General features: G+C 45.4%; 1 protein-coding gene across 7 annotated transcripts; it reads left to right on the top strand.

The window, feature by feature from the left end:
• The first annotated feature begins 233 nt into the window (after positions 1 to 233).
• On the top strand, positions 234 to 18,472 carry tle3a (TLE family member 3, transcriptional corepressor a). 7 transcript variants are annotated; one of them, XM_026175795.1, is made up of 22 exons: positions 234 to 356; positions 1,193 to 1,444; positions 2,024 to 2,211; positions 2,792 to 2,892; positions 3,106 to 3,169; positions 4,495 to 4,539; positions 8,703 to 8,765; positions 8,999 to 9,103; positions 12,193 to 12,397; positions 12,801 to 12,808; positions 14,342 to 14,464; positions 14,680 to 14,730; positions 14,809 to 14,961; positions 15,427 to 15,559; positions 15,666 to 15,841; positions 15,969 to 16,042; positions 16,131 to 16,380; positions 16,623 to 16,870; positions 16,966 to 17,113; positions 17,208 to 17,358; positions 17,561 to 17,637; positions 17,939 to 18,472. In XM_026175795.1, the coding sequence occupies exons 3-22, from the start codon at positions 2,188 to 2,190 to the stop codon at positions 18,044 to 18,046; spliced, it is 2,307 nt and encodes a 768-aa protein (XP_026031580.1). In that variant the 5' UTR covers positions 234 to 356; positions 1,193 to 1,444; positions 2,024 to 2,187; the 3' UTR covers positions 18,047 to 18,472. The 7 variants fall into 7 exon arrangements, with proteins under 7 accessions (XP_026031580.1, XP_026031581.1, XP_026031585.1 ...); XM_026175796.1 differs by lacking the exon at positions 1,193 to 1,444; XM_026175800.1 differs by lacking the exon at positions 234 to 356 and having other exon boundaries at positions 458 to 1,444; positions 8,999 to 9,073; positions 15,669 to 15,841.
• The last annotated feature ends 3,400 nt before the right edge of the window (positions 18,473 to 21,872 follow it).

Raw genomic sequence — 21,872 nt, 5'->3', positions numbered from 1 at the left:
CATTCGAAGCTAATTAAGCAGCCATTCCAGGCTCTATTCACAGGCAGAGGACCGAGGAGCACAGGCATTTGTCAGCGCTTGACCCCGCGTGGTATTGATTGACAACGCTGCCGCGTGAATGACAGGCTTGGCGCCGGCGGGCCAATAGGAAGCCGGCGAGTAAGTGCGCCGCGCGGCCATTGGACGAGAGGCCTTAAAGCCGCAGAGGAGTCCCACGTGGGGGCAGAGCCGAACCTTCAAAACAAGGCGCAGAGGCAGCGCTCAGACATGGCTGATGTTCATATCACACAAAGGCAATCATCTCCTCTTCCCCCGCTGAGCAACTATCATCCAAATGCTGATAGGTAGACGAGCGGGTATGTTGTTCAAGAATCTCGAAACACTTACGAGAAATTATATCGAGACGCTCCCGTGGCTTCAATTTTGGTGGGTGTCGTCGATCGATTGGTCATTATATTGTGCCCTTCACGCTGTGCGTGTAGGAAGAGGTAGTGATAGTGGTGGCGAGAGGGAGGGGGGGTTAAACCCGGATATTTCTGGTTTTGCCCGCTACTTTGTATATTTCGTGTTAGCATTTCTTCGTATTTTGTAACCACGTTTTACAAGAAGCACTCCCCTCATCCGTTTTTCTGAGTGTGGGGATAAAAATTCACCGTACACCCCCACCCCTCCTCCTCCCCCGTCCCGCTGGTGGTCTTACCCCCTCAAAAAAAATTCATCATCTTATGTCGGAGGCGCGCACACACAGTGAGGGGGGAAAGGAAAACACCCTAATGAAGCGCGGATGTGGAATTTGTGCTGTCTCTGTCAAATTTGGATATCATCGTCGGCACATCAATGCCTGCTGTTGTTGCTGTTGTACACGGTGGGACGGACGGATGATGCCTTGTGGATCCGCGGGATGATGTCATGTACCGTTGCACCCCACGTGGGGGCCGTCGCTCTCCGATAGGCAGATGTGGCCGTATTCCTTCCGAGTAATGCGATTGGACAGATAGGCGCTTTCACGGCAGTTCAGCCCTGCTGCCTGTGTGTGGCAACCGGGGTAAGCTGGACAACTGGGGGAAACGCGAGATTGTGGAGAGTACCATGTTACGTTTTTAAAGAATCTCCAACCTCTTCGAGTCGGAAGACAGATTTTGGAAGCATATTTATTTATTTTTTTCTTCTTCTTCTTTGTGGGATTAACCAGCCGCAGAAGGCGCACATTCCTCGGAGGTTCGCGGTTGAAGAATAAAGTATAGTTTAATCGAGCCCGACCGCACTAAAATTTTTTCTCCCAGCCCGGCTGGGTGCGTTCTGGAGAGAGCGAGGGAGAGAGGATGCTTGACGAAAACTGCGTCCACCAGGCTTACATTAGGAGGGATTAAACGCATGAATTATAGCCTGCTCAGTATTTTCTTCGGGAGCAGAAGTCGGACGGACGCTTCGGACTCACGCACGGGTACGTATTTACAAGAGCTGTTGATTTCTTTCTTAGTTTTTTGTCTAATTTTTGGGCGTACGCTCGACCCCGCTTCCACGACTCTGAGCGGGAGTCAAACAGTAGGTGCAAGCCAGCGGCTGTCGCTTATGGCCTGCCTGTAGACGTCCTACGGACCGGGTGAGGGGGCGGTGGTGGTCATTTCACAAACAGCAGTCAGTTTCCGTTCTTTTTTTTCCTTTTATTATTATTATTTTTATTAAAGAACGAAACGGATCTGAGCATTAAAATTGCACGGCGGATAAGTGGCTTCTCCAACCTCGTCTACGTGTTGGCATCATGTTAAACTGCACGTTGAGATTTGTTAGGATATCGAGTCTGACCACTGACCGAATAAGGTCATCAAGAAGACAGAAGCGCTCGACTGTTGTGCTGCTTCCCTGACTCGGCTCGAACTGCTGCGGTAACTGGGACTAGTGTGCTGTGGTGACTACTTACTTATTGGTAAACAGTGTAAAGTGTATGTGTGTGTGTGTGTGTGTTTTTTTTTCTATTTTATTTTTACGGTTATAGATTAAACCGCGTCATTTCTCAACACAGGATTTTCACGACCTCCCTCCCCCCCCCTCTCCTCATCCCCTGCCTCCCCCCTCCCTCACTCCCCTCGGCCCTGTCTGCTGAGACTGGTGTGGCTGTGAGCAAATTTCACCCGTTTTGCCAAAGGACCTGTACACTGGAGGGATAAACAAAGGATACATTTCAAGATGTATCCACAAGGCCGACATCCGGTAAGACTCGCTTCACCTATACTTAGAGAAGATTGCATATTTATTACAAAACACTGGTGCTGGTGTATGGTTCCTGCCTGTGCCGTGTCCTCCCCCACGTTCTCCTGAAACATGCCCTGCAAAGCGTTTTCCGCTCTTAATGCAGGTCATCAGATTTCTGTATGGGTTTCATTACAGTGCATTTATGCTTCATCGGAATATGCAGTCAGTACTAAATGGATGCAGATTGTTTGTATGCCTGGAGATATTTACTCAGCCAGACACTTGCATATGACTGTGTCTGAACGTGAAGACAGGTGGTGGTAGTGGTGGTGGTGATTTGAATTTCTTTTTTGAAATTACATTTCATATTTGGTGTGAAAGCTAATGTGTTATTACCCCCTGGAGGTGTGAATCAGACCCACCTTGTGGTAATGTCTTCCCGCAGAGGAGATGTTATCCTAAAAGCCTGAGTCTAAATGTGTGAACTGTTCAGCTCTCCTTAGCAGGTCACAATGCAGAATAAAACTTTCTCTGTCTCTCTCTTTTTTTCTTTTTTTTCTTTTTTTTACAACCACTTTTCTTTTCTTTTCTCTTTCAGGCTCCACATCAGCCTGGCCAGCCTGGCTTCAAATTCACCGTAGCAGAGTCTTGTGACAGGATTAAAGATGAATTTCAATTCCTCCAAGCCCAGTATCACAGGTAATGATTATACTCAAAGAATGGCAGTGTCAACATTTACTCTATTGGATTTTGAGGTTAACGCTAATATTTGACTGTTGACTTCTGTAGGAGCATATATGTTTGTTTTTTTAAAAGCATCCCCGTTTTTATCCTGTGCACATCTCTGTTAAGTGGTTAAGTGATTGAAGTGCCACAGACGCTTGAAAATGACACCTGGTCTCCTATTTTAAGTCTTAAGGTGGAGTATGACAAACTGGCCAATGAGAAGACAGAGATGCAGCGCCACTATGTCATGGTAAGATTGTGTTACAATTGAAAGCAATTATGGTTTCCAGATTGCACGGCTTGTTGAAGATCTAGTTGGGGTGGAGTGAGACGGGGCTATTGTGATCACCTATGTGGTTGTTAGGGCGGGCTGAGTGGCAGGTACAGGCCTGTGAAAGCCCCCCCGTGGGGGTTGATGTAGCAGGTTGTTACAGAGGAGCGCTTCCTGACAGGCGGCCGGCAGTGGGCTGCCGCTCCATTATAGCATGCCCCTGATCTCCAAGGGTCGGCTGCAGTGTTGCCCTCTGTGTGTGCTGATCTGATTATTCTCCTAGGAGACTCCACGCTCAGACATATGCATGGCCATAAATTAGGTGTGAGCTGAGGGCGGAGGCCCAGAGCAGCGTGTGGGAAAATACACCACAGTAAACAAAATGGAGGACGTGGAGCACACTGCAGTCTCCTTTATACTCAGCTTCTTTGTAAACCTTAATCATTAGCTTGCTTTTTTTTTTTTTTTAAAGTAGCCTTTTAGAAAAACATAGGTGTGCCCCTGACGCAAAAATTAGCTCAGACATGACACACTAAGAAGGCTATCCCAGGTAAACACACCGGGAATTATTTAAACCAATGCATGCAGCCTTAAATTAAACTTCTTTTTTTTTTTTTGCTCAGAGGAAAACAGCATGTCGGCCTGACAAGCAGGAGGTTAGGTAAACATGTTGGGAAGTATCCCACAGCCAGCGCTCGGTGTCAGGTTACGCCATGGCTGTGGGGCTCTGATCTCAGACAGAATGGCTCTCTTGTTTGAGAGTAATTTTCGAAGAAGCTAATGGACTGAATAATGCATTGGCCTCATCAAATAGACGCTGACTGGAAAGCCATTTCTGCTCCGGCTGCCACTTGTGGGCTCGGCGGATTACATTTCAGCCAGACAGACTGACCTGGCTGGAAATAAGTGTTGAGCAACCGCGTTACTCTAAGTAAACAAACATCACAGGGATCTGAGGGCTTAAGCTGATCAATAACTCTAACCCTCTCTTTTCCGCCCACACTGCAAACAGCGAAGCATTGATTTATTGGCTATTCACTCTGAGCTGCTCAAAGAAATCCTTTTGTTATCTGATCTTATAACGTATCTCCTTTTCCTGTAAAAACACTTTTTATATAGGCGTTATAGTGTTCAAACCCTGACCGCGATGGAATCAGCGCAGCGATAATTACATTAAGGTTACGCCAGTCTCATGAGTGCAGAGCGCAAAAACACTCGCCTGTTGTTACACGTAATAAATATCATCAGATCTTGTAACTGCGCTGACGTCACTAACCACAATTAAATCCTTGCTTTCATTTCAGTATTACGAGATGTCCTACGGGCTGAACATTGAGATGCACAAGCAGGTACGTATCACAGTGCTGCTCATATTTTTCAGCTCATTGGTTTTCCACGGTGTCAGGGGATGTCAGATCCAGGCGGAGCCACTTACAGGCTGTGAGCTGAACTGAGCATCAGTAATGGTCTGAAAACAGGCAGATCCACTGCACACAAACAACAACACAACCCCAAACTTCTGCCGCAGCTTGTACAAGTGCTGTGAGCCGTTATTGGAAATTTGCATATGCTGTGCATCCGGGATTTGACTCAGCTTTCTGATAAGATTAAAGGTAGACTTTGGCAGGCTTAGCCTTTTGACTTAATGATTAAAAAGAGAGGCCCTCTGATAGGTCAGTATTTCTTTTTTTCAGGATAAAGTAATTACACCAGCAGAGCAAAAGTCCTTTAGTCACTTCTTTGTGGTCTTATCTTTATCAGAAGATCCTATCTTGTATGTCTCCGCAGATAAATCGCACTGAAGTGATAGAGATTGTGTGAATGAGTGACATTTCATTGTCTATGTTCCCGCGCCCCCCTGCGACTGCCTGGCTTGGTTATAATGACAGCGTTGGCGACACGGTGGGTTGGCGTGTTAGGGCGATCCATCAGTGTCTGTGCTGTGTGTCACACTTCCACATGTCTGTCAGGGCTCAGGCCCTTCTGATAGCTTCTGTCAGGCACTTATCGCCAACCAGAGGAGAGAGGTGGGGGGGATGGTATCAGGAGACAAGTTGGAGAATAGAGCTGGAGGCGGGGCAACAGCCCAGCTCTGTGTAAACAGGTTAATCGACTGATCCATTTTAGCGCCTGACTTTTATCAGGAACCTCAACAGAGCTGATGGAAGCGCTTGAATAATTCATCAGTGGGGCCCTAACCTGCTGAACGGCGTGTTTGTGAGCAAACAGTGTGGGCCCCGTCCATGCAGCTCCCCCAGCTTACAGCTCAGGCAGGGGAGGAGGAGAAGATGGGGAGCGGTTAACAGGCAGGGTTGGGATGGATTATTGGATGCACACAGGCATATTATTTTCCTGCCAGGAGATTTATTCCATGGTGAGGAAATTCATTCCTCTAACTGTGCCTTTTTCATTACTGTGCAGGGACATAATTCACATTTCAGAATGCGTACACAGGCAAAGCTTAGACTGACGTTGGTGGTGTTATCTGATCCCTCTCTATCAGCCATGTCAGTTTGTCGATGCAAACTGCTAATTTCTGCTGCATGATGTCAGCTGGTAATTATCTTCATATGGTGCTTGTTTTCCAAGAGCTGCATGGGGTTTGGGGCTTGTATGGTGCTAAGATTCAATCAGATTAGGTCGTTACCTACGGCCGTAACGCAGCCATGTCTGCAGGAATCATTTGCTAAGTAGCAAAGTATCTGCCGTGGCGAGCGCCAAAGCAAACTTGGTCAGCCAACAGGCTGTCTGCAGTCTTCATACAAAAGAGGCGTGCAGTGAAAAGTGGTTGGAGGAACTGTGGCTCTCCAAGCCATCAGTACTTCCATATCCCCAATCTGTCATGTGGGACTGGACTGCAGTGTAATAATTTCAGGGTGTGAACTGTTGGGTGTCAGTTTCACTTACATAAGCAGAAAAGTTACTTGACTGTACTTTAAGATGTGGCGTAACAACAACGGTTATGTTCTTATGCTGTTTTTGTTAGAATAAGTTTATTGTTTTTTAGATTGTGTCATGCTTTGTTTAGGAAAAAAAAAACACAGCTCGACTGCTGCAGCTGACAAGACTAATCACAGTAGTGACTCACGTATTCATTTATGCAGCTTTTCAGCATTTTTCAAATCAATACCAATAACTTTAAATGCCAATTAGAAACTAATTCTGGACTCACTACACTTCTTTATCAAAGACTGGTTTAGTGGAAGCATCATTTTTTGGCTTAAACAAACTCTGATGTTTTTCTTCTTACTCTGAAAACCTGACATGAGGCAACGCTGTCAAAATTGCCGAGCCTCTAAATGGGACTAGTCAAGTATTGTTTATAGATGGATCATGTGACCAGAGCCACCACTTGTTTTCGCTCTACATTTAATACTCATCAGTGTCTCGAGTCCATTTTCCCATTGCTGATAGCAACAGGCGAATACCTCTCTGCACACCATTGACAAGCCAGCCCGAGAGTGCTCTTAAAGTGGTGCTACACAGGTCCGAGTACCTGTAATTGTGTAGCGGCAGTGCAAAGCCAGCCTCTCAAGGGCCAAGCTGTCATCTGCTTAAAGTGACAACATCCCAATTTTTATCTGCCGGCAGGGGGAAAAAAAGAAATCCTCCCAGCTCTGCACCGTATCTATTTTGACAGCAGTGGCGAGTTGAGTTGTTGCCTTTTCCGTGTATTTGCATGTTGTGCTGTGAGAGTGTAGAGACTGCCAGTTGTTTAGGGCAGAGTGGATCAGCCACCTCCTGACCTTTCCCAGCCAGCTGTCACCATGACACTAAGCTACAGAGGAATGGGCCGTGCGCTCGAGGCCTTTCTGCAAATCCTGTCAAATGTCCGACTGCTATTTACATGGCTTATCTGAACAAACATGGATTATACGGGTCCTGTCGCTTTTCGACCATTTCTGTGGGGCTCCTTCAGCTCTTTCTAGAACACTTACTACGTTGCATTAATACCAGCGCTCGTAAAACATTTATCTTTATTACCTGTAGGTCACATTTATTGTGTGCCAAAGGGGACCGCGGTTCAGTCTCTTTCTTTTTTTTCTTTTTCTTTTTTTTGTCTGCGGGCAATAATCAAGTTATAGTCATTGTTATCTTTTGGACTATTGTACTTCCTGTGACACATGCTGCCATATATTTGTTTGGCATTATTGCATCTGATCCGCGGCTTCATCTGATATTGCATCTTCAGCTTGTTGTTGGTTGTCCTGCTGGCTTGACTGGCTAAGTGGCTATCCATGTTGCAGCTTGGGTCAGCAGGTCTCGTTCTGTTGGACATTACTCTCCAATCTCTCTGGCTCTGCTTAGAGGTAATATGTCTGGCTGCCAAAACTGCCTGGCATTTCTGCCATGTGTAATAAATAAGCTAGCGGTCTGCAAAGTACATTGTGTGTGCTGCTGCTCCAAATGAAAAATCAGAGAAAATCCCTGTGATGTGTTTGTGTTCTGCAGTGGCCCTGGGTTGAACTGCGGCTCATAAATTCCAAAGATGATGTAGCTTTGGCGCTGTTATTTTTCTGCTCCCAGTGCAGAGCTTGAACCTGAAAGTCTCATCTCCTTTCCCTGGAAGGAGAAAGAGAGGCATAGCAGGCCGGCTGTGCAGTGTTTTTACAGGAGACTGGAGGGGGTGGGGGGCGTGGAGCATAGCCCCCCGCCCCCGATCTTTCCCCGCACACCTCCTCCTACTGCTCTTTTTATCCACCATTCATTTGGTACGTTCATGTGATCGACAGGCTGAAAATTCAATTTAATGACCTGCCTCCAAGCACGTAATATGATTTTAAAGCCTGTTACGGTCAAGCAGAGGTGCCATTTGCATAATGATCCCAGCAAGATAGGGCTGCAGCCGTTGCCATGGCAGTTGGTAGACAAGCAGAAGAATGGAGGCAGGGCGTCGTGGATGTTGGGAGGCTATGAGGTTGGTGGGCTGGGTGCTTGATTGCAGTGAGAAACGGCTTGGGCTAAAGCTGTAGCTTTAGCAAACGCCACTTACGACACAGGCTGCTTGCTTAATGGTATTGATTGAAGGTGTCTCCCCTACAATGTTATTACCGTTTGTCTTTGCATTCTCTGCAGTCCTAATTGTTAATGTAAATTCCCCACACCGTTACATGTAAGTAAACAATGCGCTGTAGTTAGTAGGCCTTCCTTCCTGGGGTGTGGTTGTGTGGTTTAACTTTGAGGTTAACTGCAGGACAGCACATTCGCAGATGAGGGGAAGAAGGGCAGAGTGAGAGAGGATCCTCTCAACACAGCAGCACTCTGCCTGCTCATATCCGTTTAGCATGGAGTGCACTCTTAGCACAGCTGTGCTCCATCCCCCTGGGCTCTCCTAATGTTTTAAATATTTCAAATGTCAATATCACGCTGTTTAGAGGATGTTGAGTCAAGCAGTTCTGATTGCCGCAGTAATTGACTTAATCGGTGTAAACATTAAAGGCGGGGTTATATGAAGTCACTGTCTCTTTCATACTTTACCGTCTCATTTTGCTCCCCTTTCTTTGTTTTCCAGACGGAGATTGCCAAACGGCTCAACGCAATTTTAGCTCAAATTATGCCTTTCCTGTCACAAGAGGTGAGTTTTGAGCCCGGTTTCCAAACGGTGTCACAGTTTACTACTAAAGCAACGCCACTTATTGTTGCCTGTACCCTTAAGATAATACTCCTTGCTTTTGGGAATAATTGTGGTTAAGAGCATTTTATCTCACCTTTATAATTTTAGTGTTGCTTTGGAAAAAAACTGTGAAATTCATAGATGAGCAAGTGTGGATGTGTGATAAATAATCTTTTGCAAATGTCTGTCCACAGCACCAACAGCAGGTTGCTCAGGCAGTAGAGAGGGCTAAGCAGGTGACTATGACTGAGCTGAATGCCATCATCGGGGTACGTGGACTTCCCAATCTGCCTCTCACCGTGTGTATACCCCCTTTTATTCCTTTATTTGACCTTGGGTAGGGGCAAACCTTCACATCAAATTCATATACCGAGTAGTCTGAACTGTTGAGTGAACACATTGTAATACACCACTTGCTACACTTATAGTGCAGATTTGCCTCTTTTTAAATCAAATGTGTCATCACTATTTTTTTTTTTCATTTCATGACTTATTTTTCACTATTAAATTCAAACGAAACTATTAATATTGGCAACTACACCCCAAAAACAAACCAAAAAAAGACTCATGCATTGCTTTAGCTTTGGCCTCGGTGGCATCTTCAATGCCTTGTTGTGTGTTGATAAATGCGAGCCTGAGAGCTCTCGAGATCCCCCTTCGCAGCTCGTATTGCTTTAATTGGCTAAGGTTTTAATGAGGAGCCTCATCTCTCACAGTTGACCTGGATTGCTGTGGGAATTAAAAGGCTGAGGGTGAACTAAACACAGCCAGCACTGCAAGCTAACTGAGACAGCACAGACAGTCGTCAGCCACCACGGCTCCGCTGCACAGTTCTTTTCACGCCACGGCAGCGAGCTGTAATCCGCTGCATTCATCGTGGCTTCCAAACGCCATCTGCTCCTCATTGATCAGCTGTGCTGACCCTGGCGTGCTATAATGAAAGTGATTGGTTTCACCTGTGATAGAAAGCTCAAACTGTCTGTGATCTTGTGACTACTGTAGACTCTCCGGCGCACACAGAAGACTAGCCTAAAGGCTCACTTGATGACTGGAAGCACATATTGGAATTCAATTAATAACCCCCTTGGTGACCTTTTGTTCCTGGATAATTGCTCCCCAGAATTTGCCTGAGTGGGTGTCTTGAGGTGATGGAAAACTGTTTGTTACTCCTCTGTTGGACTGAAATGGATGCTTTATTACAGTTTTTGGAAGAGCAGCTGCTGCAGTAGTTCCTAAGAATAGGAGATTTCACTAGTGGGGCTTTTTGTGTTCTATATGATTTTCACATTTGGAGCATCACAGTACTAGGATGTTGTACATTTGAATTTGTATTTTTCATCATCTGACTGTGCCTTTTTGGGCTTTCAAAGCATTAAGAAAACATTTTATGAGCTATCTGACAAGCTCAGAGTTTTAGTTTGTGGTCTTTTGTGGGAACCAGGACAGTTTTTATGAAACAGTAAAGCTCCCACCCGGGTCACTCAGGTCGCTCACGTCAGAGGAGGAGGAAATGTAACCACTGTATGTTTTACGAATACCTTGCCATTAGTTATTCATTAAGAAGAAGCTCTGTTGGCATGCCAAAATCCTCATGTATTTTGTAAAGCAAGGTGAAAGAGCGTGCCAGGTAGACAGGAAGCATCCAGGAGCCAGCTGCATGTCTTATTGATGGAGCTGAGGGCCATTAATAGAATGAAACTGGGGCAGCTGCATGTGTTGAGATGAACCTGACAAGCAGCGTTTTCTGGCAGATTAGAAAATACCCAAAATATCCGCGTCATAAACAAGGCATTTTAAACTACACTCAGTTAGAGGAAAAAGGAGCAAAGAGTAGGTCTTTATCTTAGAATATTAAATTAGAGAAAATAGGCCAGACTCCTTTATTTATTTATTATTGTCTTCATTTATGGCCCCTGTAATGAGGGCTGTTGCTGATCAGCCATGCTTATTACCCATCAGTGCCTCATTAAACACAATGAGCAAGGATGGCTCTCCCCTGCCAATGAACTGGCTCCTTAATTTCCCTCATGGACACAATATTATAACACACTCGCTCTCTTAGGCTCCCAGACAGACACGGAGAGAGAGAGAGAGCTGTGTCTGTCTTGGGTACGTTTTGTAATTGGATTGACATCTGCCCCATGTAACAAAGCACAAGGTTGCAAGTTAAAAAGTTAGCTATTAGTCATGCTAGTCCTCTACTTCTACAACAGAAAAACAAAAGAACAATGTGGATTATATTTCTAAGGACATATTTAAGCACTAAGTATTTTGTATTCCTGCTACAGAATTTAGGAGTTCCTGCTGAGTTAATGTATTTTTAATTATGTGTTAGGCCTGCCCACCACCGTCTTCTATGCGTCGCACTACCTCCCTGGTCATTACAAAGATTCTAATATTCCTGAAATGGCCATAAATGGCCACTGATTGAAATCCGTCTTGTAAAAAGAGAGAGGAGTGTGCTGTAACAGCATCTGAATTATTCAGCTGGCTCGTATACGGGTAATAAATTGCTGATGTTTTTATTGGTGTCTCAGCTAAGTATTATTTAACCTTGCTTTAAACTACTTACTTCCATGCTGAGTGCCTTTTAACTCCCATCTATTTCCCTGTGCCTTTCAAATATTGATGCTGAGTATTGGAGGGTTGACTGAGTGCCAGCATGGGACCCCTGGTCCTCGCTCCCGCAGCAGCCTTCCAGACACACACTCAGAAACACACTCAAAGACTCAGAGTGAGAGGGAAGGCGTGCCAGCTTCTAGCACTCTGTGTTCCCGCAGTCTCTTAAAGTTTGGGTGCGCAAATGATTCATGTTCCGTCAATCCAGAAATGTGACTATGAGATCAGTAAACAGACACTGGATGTGTTTGAAAAGCGGGTATTGTTTAGCCCACAGACAGATTTCCACAGAGTTTTGTATTCTGATCGCTTAAATCACAGAGGCACAGGAGTTGTGTTGTTGCAGTAGAATATGTGCCAGTTTACCTTTAAGCATAATGATTTTCTCTTTTAAGATGTGGCTGAAGCAGACTTTTTTCCCTTTTGGATAAAGTAGAATGAAAAATATTTCAGTTGTTTTCAATAATACACTGCGATTAGTGGGTTATTTCGATAACTTGAGCACCTCTGCCTCGTGTGTTACACATGCTGAGAGTGGTCAGGCAGTTATAGGTTTTACTCGCCTCAGCACAGATCTAGGGCTTATGCCACCGTGGCCTGGTATGGAAATAGCACTGAGGGGGATTGCTGTGTGTTCCTGACAGTAATAGACGTGTGAATGTGCTAATATCATCTGGGGTTTAGCCTCGTGCTTAGTTGGTGGTTTCTCCTCGCCCTTTTCCTCCAACCCATTTGTTGTCTGTCTGTCTATCTCCCTGTCACCTTACAGCAGCAGCAGCTCCAGGCACAGCACCTCTCCCATGCTGCCCATGGGCCTCCAGTCCAGTTGCCGCCTCACCCCTCGGGCCTGCAGCCCCCTGGCATCCCCCCTGTGACGGGCTCCGGATCAGGGCTGCTGGCGCTAGGAGCTCTAGGGAGCCAAGCCCACCTCCCAGTAAAGGATGAAAAGAACCACCATGATCTCGAACACCGAGGTGAGAAGAAGAGCTCGGCCCCATAGCTTTGTTAGCTAGTTATTATTTGCGAGAATCAAAAGGCATATTAATTTTAGCAGTTCTGAAAAGATGTTAAACTGACATAAACCAATTTAGTGCTGAGTGCTTCTCACTCTCACAATCATAGGGTCCTTAGGTGAGGAGCACATCCTGTCTGTTCACATTCTGTCTGGGTAATGAGCTGGTACATTCCCAGCCCATGACTGCATAAGCTATTCAGCAGCTCCAATACACGCCGATAAGAGGGGCCTTGTGCCCTGCAGTTGATTGTCACACATTCGGCTAGAAGCATCTGTTATGATGTGCTAAGTGACTTGTTTTTCTCTTTGCTCCGCTTGGTTTCATCTTTACCTCGGACGCCACCGTGATGTCTGCGACACAGAGAGCACGGTAAGTTTCCCGAGCCGCACTCGTTTTGTTTTTTTGTAATTCATCACATTTTCATCTGCGCTGCAAGTGTCAAGTAGAGCCTTCCATCAGTGCATGCATATACTGATTTCATGCGGTGTAATCTGAGTTCAATAAAATGATTAATGGAAAATGAGGTCTGGAATATAAATCGTGTGTGTTTAATCCAGAAGGGGAAATGACTGGTATCATGTGAGATAGATTAGAAGCCTTGTAATTTCATCACAATTAAAGAAGGGCTTGGACTTCCCCTTCTTAAAGGATTTATTTGATCCCTTCTACTGTCTCCCTTGTTTACCAGCTCTCTCTCTTTCTTCTTCTTGGCATGTGATGAATATTTATGAACACAAATGGAGTGTTGTTTTGTTTTTCTTTTCTTTTTTTTCTTCTTCTCCACCTCGTCTGGCTGGGCCTGCTAAAGCGTTATATTTGAAATGCTGCGATCTATGGTGGCTTGTGATGGGCCTGTGAGATTGTGTTTCTGTAGGCCGGGCCAGCTGAATGGGTGCAGTCATGTCTGAAGAAATGGAAGTCCTGGGGCGATTAGCGGGCCTGTTTTGTTTCTGTGCTCTCGTCCCTGGTCATCTGATAGTAGAATGGTGACTTTGGCTAATGAGTCACGCTAAGCATCTCTTTAAAGGTCAGCCATTATGCAGACAGTGGCTTTTTGCCCAGACTGCTAGTCCATCAGCCATTGTTCACTTCTCTGAGTCGCCGCTGACTTAGTCCATGTTTTCGCTTTGGTCCTCAGATGAGGGACAGAGAGAATCGGGAGAACTTGGCAGTTTACAGGCAAGTGGCAAACTCCTGTGAAAGCTGCTGGACACCTGCCTAAAGCCTCCCATTCTTTTGGCATTTAGAGTGAGCTGTCCCAGCTTGTGTGGGCAGGCTCCATGAAGAAGCACCAGTCAGTCCCACGCTGCCGTGCCCACTGGCAGGATATAGATTCTCTTTCTTTATCTGAGCTCAAAGCCTCAGCTGACATGGTGCCCAAGCGCACTACGGCAATCAATGCCCAGCACCCAAAACATATAGGTTCTCTCCCCCCTCTCTCTCGCTTTACTTTCGTTTTTCTCTCCTCCCATCTCTATCTCTCTCTCTCTCTCACGCTCAGCCTGACTGACTCTGGAGAAAAGGCCCTCTGTTCAGCTACAACACACTGCTCATGTCCCTGTGAGGCTGTTTGTTGTCCAGTTATGAGGAGGAGGGAGCCCAGCTCGGAAAACAAGCCCTCCTCCATTCAGTTCAGATAACAGCCCATTCTGTTGTGTGGCCAGGGACAGGCTTGTGTGCGAGATTGGGCTTGGCTGGTGTCAGGGTACTGTTTGGAGCTGGCCTACAGCTGCATTTTAAGAGTCCGCCGTATCCATCATTGTGTGAATAAGGCATTTTTAGTGTTTGGATTGGCACAGTGTGTTCTCTGTGAATTTGTAATGGATGAGTGACTTGCTGCGCTCTCTTACAGAAGGAAGACAAAATGGTAATAAAGCGTGTTTGGTTTTTCCCCTTTTGCAGAATAACTCAATATCCCCATCAGAAAGCTTACGCACAGCCAGTGAGAAGCATCGCAGCTCCTCAGACTACAGCTTGGATTCTAAGAAACGCAAAGTGGAGGAGAAGGACAGCATGAGTAGATATGTAAGTCCCTGAAGGAGTAGTTCAGCATGACGGGGAAATATGCTTATGCTTATGAATATGCTTATGAATGGTGACTTAAAAAATTGCTTTAGGTTCACAATTTAATTTAAAAAACTAATGAAGTTTAGACCAGAGAACAACATCCCTGGAGTCTGTGCTTTAATTTTTCCCCATCTGTGTGTGTTAAGTTAAACGATTACTAATTATTGTTACAGGACAGTGACGGAGAGAAAAGCGACGACTTGGTGGTCGATGTGTCCAATGAGGTGAGCTGCACAGCAATTGTTCGTAGCACATTGATGTGACATTGCTCTTATGTAAATATTACTGGTGTGTTTCTCCAGGATCCTGCCACTCCAAGGGCAAGCCCAGCCCACTCACCACCTGAAAATGGTATTGACAAGCCCCGCCCCCCAAAGAAAGACACACCCAACAGCCCCGCATCAGTGGCGTCATCTGGAAGCACCCCTTCCTCCAAGGCTAAGGAGCTCAGTCATGTAAGACATCAAAAGAGTTGTGGACAAACTGGGACAGAAAGGGTTTTAAATGACAATTGCCGAGAGACCAAAGGGACATGTGCAAATAGATCTAGGACGTTTTCTGCAGTGGATTAGCAGTGGCTGTCTGTGCTTTAAGTGCATGACTAAACGTCAGGGATAATATTGTCCCGCATCAGGATCAGTCAGGTCTTCTCTGTTAATAGCTCAATGTATTTAACTATTCCAGGATTTTTCCCTCTGCCTCACTAAAAGATTAAAGCCAAAGCAGTAAGGGGATAAAAACGTCCCCATCTCCATTGTGACCATAATAGGTTTTAGAATAAATAGCAGTTTATGGCTCTGCAGGACTATGAGGGTTGTCAGAATTAGATTGGATTAAGTTCAGTTTGCTTTCAAATTGTCAGTGCACAGTGCCTGGTTTCCGGGATTGTGATTGTGCTTGCTCTCTCGTTCCCTTGACAGAATGACAAATCCTCCACGCCTGGTCTCAAATCCAACACCCCCACCCCCCGAAACGATGCCCCCACCCCTGGCACCAGCTCGACTCCTGGGCTCAGACCCATCCTGGGCAAGCCACCAGGCATGGAAGCTCTCGGTTGGTACCATTCTCTTCACTTTACAGAAACTGAGATCTTTTTTTTCCATTATTTGCAAAACTGTTAGGCCACAAACCGATCTCCATCTCCTGTCTTTGTCTACAGCAGCCCCAGCTTTGCGCACACCTCTATCCATTGCAGGGTCCTATCCTACCCCCTTTGCTATGATGGGCCATCATGAAATGAACGGAGGCCTGACTAGCCCTGGGGTGTATGCTGGTCTGCACATCTCCCCTCAGATGAGCGCTGCAGCAGCAGCAGCCTATGGACGCACTCCCATGGTAAAGGCTTTCCCTTTCCTTTTCTGTAGTTTTGGATCATCTAAAAGTCATGTACAGGATGCAATGAGGGATTTTACTCTGATAACAGTTGAGTATGTTAGTCAAACATTCCCATATCATCTTTTAGGGGTTTGATCCTCACACCCACATGAGAGCCCCGGGCCTCCCAGCCAGCCTCACATCTATTTCTGGCGGAAAACCGTAAGTGTCTCCCTAGATATGTTGCAGATCAATTTTTTTGTAACACAGCTGATATCAAATACTGACAGGCACGTGTCTTTTCCTTCAGAGCGTACTCCTTCCATGTCAGCGCAGATGGTCAAATGCAGCCTGTGCCCTTCCCACCCGACGCCCTCATTGGTCCCGGTATTCCACGCCACGCCCGTCAGATCAACACACTGAGCCATGGTGAGGTGGTCTGTGCTGTCACCATTAGCAACCCCACACGTCACGTTTACACTGGTGGCAAAGGCTGTGTCAAAATCTGGGACATGAGCCAACCAGGCAGCAAGAGCCCCGTGTCCCAGCTGGACTGTTTGGTGAGGACCTCATCAGCTTTTCTTAATGTTTACACACATGTTATTTCATTCAACACTAGAAAAAAATTAACAAGCCAAACACTTATTCACATAGTTCAGATTAGGTTTGAGGTTCAATCTTTGGTTTATTTGTTATGACAGGACGTTTTTTATCCTCCGCCCATGATTTGTTTGTTTCTAAAGCTCTCCCTAGCTCCACTGCCTTGAACATGTATTGATTTGCTTTGTCCTCGGTGCAACAGAACAGGGATAACTACATCCGCTCCTGTAAGCTACTGCCTGATGGTCGCACATTGATTGTTGGAGGCGAGGCCAGCACACTGACCATCTGGGATCTGGCCTCCCAGACACCGCGGATCAAAGCTGAGCTCACCTCCTCAGCCCCGGCGTGCTACGCCTTGGCCATCAGCCCTGATGCCAAAGTCTGCTTCTCGTGCTGCAGTGATGGAAACATTGCCGTTTGGGACCTGCATAACCAGACTCTCGTTAGGTCGGAAACAAAACTTTATTTCCAGTATGTGGGCTTGAGTCAATTTAAAAGATAATGTCAATAACTGTCTGTATGCCTTCCGATTTTGATTTTAGGCAGTTTCAAGGTCATACGGATGGTGCTAGCTGTATTGACATATCCCATGATGGCACTAAGCTGTGGACAGGTGGTCTCGATAACACTGTTCGCTCCTGGGATTTGAGAGAGGGTCGACAGCTGCAGCAGCACGACTTCACTTCACAGGTACAACGCTGCATAATGCAAGGGACCAGACCTGGAGTCTGTTTTCCTTTCGGCCGAAGAACTGTCTGTAATTATTGTCCTGTTTGATCTCCAGATCTTTTCTTTGGGCTACTGTCCGACTGGCGAGTGGCTTGCTGTGGGAATGGAGAGCAGCAACGTGGAAGTGCTCCACCATTCAAAGCCTGACAAGTATCAGCTCCACCTGCACGAAAGCTGTGTCCTTTCCCTCAAGTTTGCCTACTGCGGTATGAACAAACACACAAAAAGAGCATCAGATAAAGCTGATCGTATTTAACTGTGAAGAGCCCTTTGCCTGTCCTTATTAGTGCCTTTTTTAAAATAGCGTAAATGCTTGTTGTCATCTCAAGGCTACTCTTCATTTGTAGGTACTTTTCCTATTACTTGTTAGTGAAAAGTGTCCTGATGGCACTTTTGTTGTCTTTGCAGGTAAATGGTTCGTAAGCACCGGGAAGGACAATCTGTTGAATGCTTGGAGGACTCCTTATGGCGCCAGCATATTCCAGGTATGCAGATCAATGGACTCTGTCTGTAGCCAGGCCAAACGTACACACAGATCTCTAAGAGGAAGGGCAAAACGACCGCTGTCTGACAGGACTATCCTATCAGTGAAAACTGAACCTGAATTATTGACCTGACAAAGACGCCTTTTTGAGGCCCGTCAGGCCAGAAGTTGATGTCAGTGCAATCTAATCTTGCCATGAAGTCAGCTAATTTTCACCACTTAACTTACTCAGCAACATTTAAGTTTAACTGCCTCCAAGATTAAAGTGTTTTTTGTGTGTGTGTTTGCTTTTCTTTAAACAGTCCAAGGAGTCCTCATCTGTCCTGAGCTGTGACATTTCTGCAGACGACAAGTACATCGTGACAGGCTCTGGTGACAAGAAGGCCACTGTGTATGAAGTGATCTATTAGAAGAGACTGCTTTGGATCGGAGCATGCTCAGGAACAGTAGACACTTCCTCCATCCTCCTTCCCTCACACAGACAGCATGGATGTTGCCTGCAGCTCCAAGGTGGATGGGCAGGAAGTTTGGCAGTGCCAGACGAAAATGGATGGTGGTGTTATTGTGGCACTGGATGCTGTGTCCTTCGGCTCTGCCCTTCCTCACTCATACAACTAACACTTGTACAGCGAGTGCAGTTTCCCAAGGCACCGAGAAGAAAATAATGTCTTGCTGTTTCTGTTTGTTGGATATTTCTTTTTTTATTCGTCCTTTTTAATGTGGAGATAAAGTTCCATGACACAAGTAGAAGCGGCGCTTCGCTCTGGAGCTTCTCCTTGGAGGTCCTGTGAAAAGTGTACATAATGGAGTAATAAAAGGCCTTTTATAGATTTATATTTTGGTGTCCAGTTACGCTTGTGATGGTTCTTTCTTGTTCTCTCCGTGATTTTCTGTCCCCTCCGGGGATGGAAATTAGATTAGGACTTTGTAAGAGGATATTCTATTTCAGTTTTTTCCCCCTCCTCGGCTTTTTTTTTTTTTTTTTTTTCATGTTCCTTGTCCAAAATGACCTTTTCGGAAATCTAATTTGTATTTTTTTTTTCTCCCTGACAAAGGCTTTTTTTTTCTTCGCTATTTGCTGTATCACAGACATTTGTCCCATGGATTTTTGCAGTCGAGAATTCTGGAAAGGCTTTTTTTTCTGTAGGGAGGAAAAAAATCATGGTTTCCAGTTATGTTTACCCTTTTGACCCTGATCAGCAGAATTTCAGCTTTGAAATGAAGACCTTTCACTGAACCCTGGCTCCTGTCTATAACATCAAAATGGATTTATATCAACTGTCGGATTGATGGGTTTTAGAGAGAAGCAGCTGTGACTTGAGCTCACTCTGTTGACTCAACCACTGTATGAAAACTTTGCTCCACTCTGCAAAGTTTAGCCATCAGTCTATTAGAGATCGTTATTGCCGCTTGTGTTTGCGAGCCTGTGACTGATACGCAAGACTTGGTTACTCATAAAGGATGCAGGCAACGCCATTACCACGTTCGACATTTTGGGTGTATTCTTTGCTTTCTTCAGTATTTCATAATATTCACTACAATCTTCTCATAGACGGGAATGGTCTCATCATAAACACAAGTTAAGACTGTGTAGCATACATGTGGCATCATCCATAAGGACTGTACAGCTGACAGTTGTTGATAAATCAATAAACTGTTTTATATAAAATTTATCTTGACTGGATTTCTGTAGTGCTGTGGTCTCGCTGTGGTAGATTTCCAAGGATTAGTTGGAGACTTTGGAGTAATATGGTTATTAGCTCTTTTTTTGTAAAGCATTAAATTGAGTGTATGACTGAAGATGAAGTTGCCAACAGAATCCACCTTACCGTCATGACCAAACATGCAGAAATAGCTTAACTACCTGCAAATCTAAACCTTTTTTTTTTCTTTTTTTTTTAAATTTTAATCTCAACAGGTGTATGTGCCCAAATGTTACTATTATTTGTTTGGTTAGGCTCACTTTAAAAAGAAGAAAAAGCCTCCAGAAAGTTACTGAAGCCATCCAAGAAATGTTCCAGAACGCAGCCTGGCATAAAACCACGTGTCGTTTTTGCACTTTGGTTTTTGGATTAAACAAACAAGGCATAATGTGTTAATTGGTAAGCTTTAGAGGAACTGATAAACAGATTTTGTTATTGCCAGACTGTCTAAGGCTACCCGTTTCTCCCTTGCCTGTCGGTTCAAATTTACCAAACAACTCCTGGCAAGAAAGATGCCAAACCATTTGTTTAAGGAAAGAAGCTTAAAGTCACTGATTAATATTTGCTTTTACAGTGCGGCCAACAGTGGGTGTGGTAAAACACCTAAAGCACTTACTGCTGTTGAGGGCAATGCACCGACATGCTGAACGTCTCTCGGGCTTGCTTTTTCCTCTTCTAAAAACTAAAAATGCAACCTCAAAGTCCCCCTTGTCCTGTGTGTTGCTAGTGAGGGATCTCCCTTGCTCTAGCTTGCATCTACATTACATACAATCTTATTCACGGGCTGCTCTTGACAGTAAATGGAAGCACATCAGCAAATTGCTGTAAATGCATTCAGATAGGAGCTGACAACTGTCTCAGGAGAACCACAGACACGATAGAAAAAACATTCTGGGTGCAGTTAGCGAGGGTTGCTATGGACCTTTGCCATTGGTTTTAACTCAGAAGATTACAGAGCTTGCATTAATATTTGAGGGATGAACTTGATGCAACTTTCAAAGTCGCGTCGTGCTGTACCAACTGTGTTCACTGTCACGGCTAGTGACTTTTTTTAGAGTTTGGATTTATGCATGGTGGCAGCTATGAAATCACACGCCCATCACAGAGTGATACAATAAGGCAGAGGTTTATGAAGTGCCACTTCAGAAATATGACGTAAACACTGCTCTCGAGTTCCCTTGAGTGGTCTTTTGGTAGTTGAATACTTTTGGGCTGGACGGGTGAATGGCCCAATCCCTCCACTCCAGAGCAACGCTCTCCTAGGACTCTGTGCTTGAAGCTGTGAGCCCTTCATATGGCTGCCTCTTCAAACATGTTGTTGTTAGATTATAAAAGCGGGGCCGGATGCTTTTAGCATGGAGCCAGCCGCCATGCCCCGCTCTCACGGGCTCATTTGTTAAAGGCTATAGTCTTTCTTTTCCCACATTGCTGAAGTGTGTACTTCCTGTGCGCATTTGTAGCTCAAGCTTCTTGCTCAAGTACAGTTTTCTTCCTCACTTAATCAAACAGTGGAATATCTGCAGATGAAAGGTTGTACCTCTGAGTGCCTATTGCAGGACATTGAAGGGGTCATTGTCTCGCCTTCCGCTGATCTACCTCTGAATGGAAGGCTTTCAAACAGGTTCTCGTGCAAAAGCCCATGGTGCTCTGTTCTATTTAGAGAACGGCAACAGTGCAGTGTAAGGAAATAGAGTGGCCTAAGTGTTTTACAGCAGCTCTGTGGATAAGAACGTGGTCCAGTTCTCTTCTTCTCTTTTGCATTGTCAGAGCCAAGACTCAAAGACAATACAGAAATTCAAGGGTGGTCTGTAATGCCAGTGTGTGCACTGTGTGAATGTCTTTTTTTCTTCTTTTTTTTTTTTGGTTGTATTTTGTTTTGTTTTTTTAGCTTTAACTCTCAGGCACTGATCACAGTCCACCAGATTTCTGGCTGGTTCTTTTGGCTGGCATTCTGTTTTCTACCCTCCCCCATCCATCACACAGAGAATCAGGATTTATTTATTTATTTTTCAACAGCGAGGGACTGGCACCGTGCTGAAATGCAGAATAATAATCCCCTAATCACCTGAGTATTGCCAGTCCTAGGTTTTATCTGCAATGGACGTGAAAGCCCCTAGTGCCTAGTGATTACAGCATTTGATCTGGGTAATAATGTCTTCACTGTTGCCCTGCCTAGGGCCCGAAGGCAGCACAGCTCTAATCCACAGTGCATTCTAGTGGAATCGCATTACACAAAGACCACCAGGGTTCTCCTCTAGAGGGGAGGGGTGTGGGGGGTTAAAGGAGGAGGTTGCCATGGAAACAAGCTTCTCTTTCTCTTTCTCTCTCTCACAGACACACACGCACACTAATACATCACACGCGCATACACACATACTCTCTCCTGGGACAGATAAGCAAAGGACAGGTTCTGTGTTTACTTTCCGCAGACCCTCCAATCCCCGAGCAGGCTGAGCCCTGATAACACGAGGCCTGTACAGCCAGCGACCACTGACAGCAGATAAGCACTCCAGCAGAGCAGAGCAGTCATCAC

Source organism: Astatotilapia calliptera, chromosome 7 (assembly GCF_900246225.1).
Source record: "Astatotilapia calliptera chromosome 7, fAstCal1.2, whole genome shotgun sequence".
NCBI lineage: Eukaryota > Metazoa > Chordata > Actinopteri > Cichliformes > Cichlidae > Astatotilapia > Astatotilapia calliptera.
Note: the sequence above shows the minus strand (reverse complement) of the source record. Positions and strands in the feature narration are given on the sequence as shown.

Bases quoted from the DNA above. Each gene is read 5' to 3' on its own strand.
- tle3a (XM_026175796.1), top strand. From the start codon at position 2,188: ATGTATCCACAAGGCCGACATCCG. The intron at 9,104-12,192 runs GTGTGTATACCC...GTCACCTTACAG, and splicing joins TTCCCAATCTGCCTCTCACC to CAGCAGCAGCTCCAGGCACA. The intron at 16,871-16,965 runs GTCGGAAACAAA...TTTTGATTTTAG, and splicing joins CATAACCAGACTCTCGTTAG to GCAGTTTCAAGGTCATACGG.